This window comes from Eschrichtius robustus, chromosome X (assembly GCF_028021215.1).
Source record: "Eschrichtius robustus isolate mEscRob2 chromosome X, mEscRob2.pri, whole genome shotgun sequence".
Classification (NCBI taxonomy): Eukaryota; Metazoa; Chordata; class Mammalia; order Artiodactyla; family Eschrichtiidae; genus Eschrichtius; species Eschrichtius robustus.
The window spans coordinates 134,336,218-134,341,282 of record NC_090845.1 but is presented as its reverse complement, the minus strand read 5'-3'; the positions used below and the strand labels follow the sequence as shown (position 1 = coordinate 134,341,282).

The 5,065-nt window shown below is 67.7% G+C and overlaps 1 protein-coding gene across 1 annotated transcript; it reads right to left on the bottom strand.

The window, feature by feature from the left end:
• Window positions 1–693: 693 nt before the first annotated feature.
• On the bottom strand, window positions 694–3,386 carry DUSP9 (dual specificity phosphatase 9). The gene is made up of 3 exons (XM_068533536.1): window positions 3,014–3,386; window positions 1,264–1,713; window positions 694–1,019 (listed from the first exon to the last, which is right to left on the bottom strand). Exons 1-3 carry the CDS (start codon window positions 3,384–3,386, stop codon window positions 694–696), a joined length of 1,149 nt encoding a protein of 382 aa, XP_068389637.1.
• Window positions 3,387–5,065: the final 1,679 nt, after the last annotated feature.

The following is a 5,065-nucleotide window of genomic DNA, read 5'->3' as shown; positions in this document are numbered from 1 at the left end:
CCCTCTAGCGCTGCCCAGCAAGGAGCCAGCCAGAAAGGGGCTGTCCCTGCGGACGCTGGGTGGCGGCTGCGCCTCCAAGGCCATGTCCCCGGGGAGGCCCCCAGTCCCAGGAGGCCAAGCCCTCTGCGGAGGAGCAGGGGGTGACTACGCTGGTGGCGGCGGTGCACCCCTCCCCATAAGTAGCCATTTGGGAAGAGGGGTGGGACTGGGAGTCGGTCCCTGGGGCAAACGAGGTGGCCGGAACAGGCCCACGGCCCCCCTGAAAGGGGAAACCACAGGGGGCTCGGGGCCTGGCCGAGCGCACACGGCCTGGGCCCTGGGAACCGGCAGCCACCTGGAAGGGTCCCTGGGGATGGGAATCCCCACCCCCGCCCCCCCCGAAGGAAAAAGTAACAGTCGCAGAAGAGGCAGGTTCTGGAGCGGGGTTCCGCCCACAAGCAGCGCGGGTCAGGCCGGCGGCCCCAGGCCCGGCCCATAGGCACGTTTAATAGGATTCCCGTGGATGTTTCAAGTGGGTAGGACAGGTCTGTCCCCACCGCCACCCCGGAGGGGCTCCCGGCTCCTGCCTCGTCCCACAGCTCCGCATGAGGTATTGTGCTCTCCCTCGCCCCCCCAGGCCGAGCCCCCTCCCGCCTCTTCCCCAGCACGCGGGTGGCTGGGCTGGGCGCACCCGCTGGGGGGCGGCCCGGGGCCCTATGTGGCGTCCAGCTCAAAGACGCCATCGCTGGTCGGCGTGGTGAAGAAGGAGGGCGGGTCGGAGGCGGCCGACTCCTGCCCGCCGCTGCCCCCATCCCGGGCGCGCCGCTCCTCCAGCCGCAGGCTGCGCTCGAAGTCCAGCAGCTGCCCCATGAAGTTGAAATTGGGCGAGATGTTGGACTTCTTCCGCTTGACCAGGTCGTAGGCGTCGTTGAGCGAGAGGTGGAGCTTCTGCATGAGGTAGGCCACGGTGACGGTGACGGAGCGGCTGACGCCCGCCAGGCAGTGAACGAGCACCCCGCAGTTCTGGGACAAGGCCTCATCTAGGTAGGGGCAGAGGGGGCCCGCGTGAGGTGCGGGTGGTGGCCTTCCGGGGGGTCCTCCGAGCTGGGGAGCTGCCCCAGCGCTGCCCGGCCCCCGCAGGGCCGTCCCGGCTCGGCCCGGGGGCTCTGGGGAGGCAGCTGAGCCTGGAGGAGGAGCCCAGGTGAGGGAGAGGGAAGACGTGGGAGAGGCCAGCAGCCAGGCCCGGGGGTGGGGAGGGAGGGGGGGAGTGCAGAGCGGACTCACCGATGAACGCGATGGCCTCCGGAAAGAACTGGGACAAGTTCTGGCTCCAGTGGTCCGAGATGGGGATCTGCTTGTAGTGAAAGTCGCCGTTCTTCTCGAAGAGGTTAGGCAGGTTTGGGGTGACATTGAGGATGTAGCGGATGCCCAGCTTGGCCAAGCTCTCCACGTTGGCCGAATCCCGGGCACTGCCCAGGTAGAGGTTGGGCAGGATCTGGACGGGGAAGGACGGCAGCAGCCCCGCTGGGGGGGGCGTGGCACCGTCCGAATCCAGGCCACAGCTCATGGAGTCACGGTCGGGCTCGGATTCCGCGTCGGAGCAGTCGGAGCCCAGGCACAGGCCGCCCAGCCCCACCACTGGGCTGGGCACCGGGGCTGTGCTTGGGCCCCCACGGGTGTCAAGGCTGGTCTCACATAGGTGAGGGCACTCGGCCTGGAATCTGCTGAAGCCACCTGGGAGGGGACAAGGGGAGGATCCCATTGATCTGGCCTCCTGGGTAGCCGAGTGCCCTGGCTGGGGATAGGGACCCCGACCCTGGACAATCCCGATGCCTGAGGGGGCCGGCAGATGTCTCCAGAGGGAACTCGAAAGCCAGCAGTCTGACCTATACTGGCCTCCCGTGTGGCGTGCTCAGCACTGGTGGCTGCTCCTCCGGACGGCACGTGCCCGCTGCAGCTGCAAGACGCCAGGCTGGGGCAGAGCCACCCAAAGAGGATCTTACACCCCCCAGGGCCAAGCCAAGGCAGGCATGAGGGCTCAACAGGGTTTAGACGTATTGCCAGCCTTGGGGAGGACGGCGGCCATCAGTTAAAGGAGAGGAAAGGTTCAGATGTGAGTTCTCTGCCTGGGTGTCTCCCGATCCAGGTCGACCAGGAGCACCCCGAGGTCAGGGGCCAGGTCACAGCCATGTCTGTGCTCTCTTCAGGGATGAGGTGGACCCCAAGAGGCAGAGAGCCTGGGAGAGAGTGCAGCATTCCACCTGGATGGTCCCAAGGTCCCAAGAAGTGAACATCTCCATCTACAAACAGCTACTATTTCCCTGGGGATGGGGGTGGGGGCCTGGAAATTTGACATTTTATGTATTTCTATGTCCCTGTACATTCGGAATGGAGCAAGGGACGACAGGCCAATGACCCTCCTGGATGGGGAGGTGGGGACAGCTGGCTCTGTAGGTTCATGGGAATCTCGTCCCTACCCTGGATCTCTGGGGGGGGGGGGGTGTTTGGCTTGGCAAGGAGCCAACATGCCTGTACCGGCCCATCTCCCCTCCAGCCCCAAGCCCTGCCATGACCATGGCAGGCGGGGGAGGGGGGGAGGCTTCTGCCTCCTCCTGCCTTCACTGCTTCTCTCCCTCTCTCTTCCCCTCCCCCTTCCAGACCCTTTGCTGAGCGGGATTTGTCCTCTTGTGGCTCCAGCCTCCTTCACCCATGGCTGAGCAGCTGGGGGAGGGGGTGATATGATGGGATGGGGGCTGGGAGCCCGAACTGGGTATTCCATTCTTGAGCATCCAGGGAGCCAGGTCAGGGCAGATTCTCCCCATTTTCCAGACTCAGAAACTGGGGCTCCCAAGAGTGAAGGACTTCCCCAAGGTCATGCTCAGGGGAGGGGAATCTCACCTCCACTTTAGACAAAATGAGGCCGGGCTTGCCCAAGGTCAAATGAATCATGGGTGTCCTCAGAAGGCGGGGCCCGGCCCTCCCTGGGCTGCGGTCCTCCCCAGGCTGCTGCCCGCGGGCCACCACCCGCACCTACCCTGTAGGTAGTAGGCCAGGTAGCCTTCCTCCCGCAGCTTCTGGAGTAGAGTGCCCAGCACCGACTCGGCCTCCCACTCCTCGGCCTCGGCCTCGGCCTCCCCGCGCCGGTGCCGGCCCCCGCCCTGGTCGTACAGGAGCACCGGGGCGGGCGGGGGCGGCTGCAGCGGCGGCCCCGGCAGGAGCGCGCGCACCGACAGGCTCCCCCGCCGCAGGCGGCGCAGCAGCAGCGCGGGCAGGGCCACGCTCAGCGCCCCGCCGATGCGCGCCGACTCGTACAGCTCGCGGCTGCGGCAGTCCAGGAGCAGCAGCCGCGGCCGCGGGGGCGACAGCTCCCGGCGCAGCCACAGGCACGAGCGGCCCAGACCCTCCATGGGCTCGCGGCTCCTGGCACGTCGGGCCCCGAGAGCTGCAGAGAGAGGGAAGGCGCGCGACGTGAGCCCGCGTCCTTCGCGCCCGGCCGCCAACGGGCGCGGGCCCGGGGGCCAAGCGGGAAGCCAGGCCCGGGTCCTGAAGGCGGGCGCCGAGGGTCCCGCAGGGACGCCCCTCTACTGCCTGATTCTCTTCTCGTACCCCTCCTACAGTAAGGATGTGCAGAAAGGCGCCCCCTGCGCCCCAAGAAAAACGCCCCAGGCAGCCACTCGGCGTTGCTTCCCGTCCCGGGAAGGGAAGTGTGAGAGGTCCCCCAGAACAGGAAGGCTGGGCGCCCAGCGGCCCCTTCGAGGGCCGCCGCGGGTCCCTTCCTGGCCCCTCCTGGGGGCCCAAGGCCGCGGCCATCTCCCCCCACACCCCGTTTCCGCGTCTCTCACTCTGCCTGCCCGTAGTCACTCCGCACGTTCGAGCTTCCGACTTGGGGGGCGTGTGCGCGTGAGAGGGGGTCCAGGCCGAGATGGCCCCCATGGCCAGGCGGGCCCGGGTAATAGAGGTGGGGCCGAGGTGCTGGACCTCGGCCGGCCGGACCTCTCGGAGCTGCCCTCCTCCCCCCGTAGAAAACAAAAGGAGAGAGACCTGGAGCGTGATCCCGCGGCGAGCGGCCGCGCGCGGACGTCCCAGCCACGGCCACCGCGGGACGAGGGGCGCCGTCCGCGGGCACGGAGTCCCCGAGCCCGGCCACCGGGAAGAGGGCGGGGGCAGCGGGGCAGGCGCGCACGTGGAGGCCGAGTCCACTGCCGCCCGCGCACCGGCCGCTTCCTGGCAGTGGGACCCAGCTTCCTTCCACCTTGGAAGCTGCTGCCTTTGGACGTGGAGTTGCCGTTTGGAGGGGGCGGGGCGGCGGGGGCGGGCTCAGGGGGGCCAGCGAGCCAACGGGTGCCCTCGAAAGCAGTTGAGTGGGCCCTGCAAGTGGCGCGCTGAGCCGGGGCTTCCACCGAAGCGGGACTGGGCCAGGGCAGAGGCCAAGGGCAGGTCAGGGGCCCAGCGGGGGACCAGCTGCAGCTCCCCTGGCCGGCGCCAGTCAGGCCCCTGGAGGCAGGGGGAGGGGTGGGGACAAGAGCCCAGTGGCCCTGCCCCAGAGGCTGCCTCCAGCCCTACTCATTTGGGGTGACCATCGCGTCCCCTGACTGGACTTCAGCGGCCCCATCTATATGACAGGCTCCTGATAGGCACCGCCTTGGGCTACCATGGGATGCTGGTGAAATCACAGAGGGGAGGGGGAAGCGGGACCAGAAACCCGCTGCTGCCTTCTGGCCAGAACTCTGCCCAAGGCTAGCTGGAGGGCTGGGCAGGCAGAGGGCAGCTTCTGGGCACCACAATGGCTTCCTTCGTACAGGCCAGGCCAAAGGCCCCAGGGGCCCTGTGCTCTCAGCCCTGAAGCGGGGTGCTCTGCTCTTACCACATTATTGATCCTGGGAGTCACCCCTGGCTCCTCGTTTTGTCAAGAGCCAAGTCATTTCCACTTAAATGTCTATCACATCTGGACACTCCCCTCCGCCCCCTGCACCGGCCTGGGTCACCGTCATAGCTTCCAATAGGCCTCTCCCTACCTCCAGGCCTGTCTGCCTCAACCCCCCTCAGCCCTGCCCTGCAGCAAAGGCCCACGGTGGCCTCCATACCT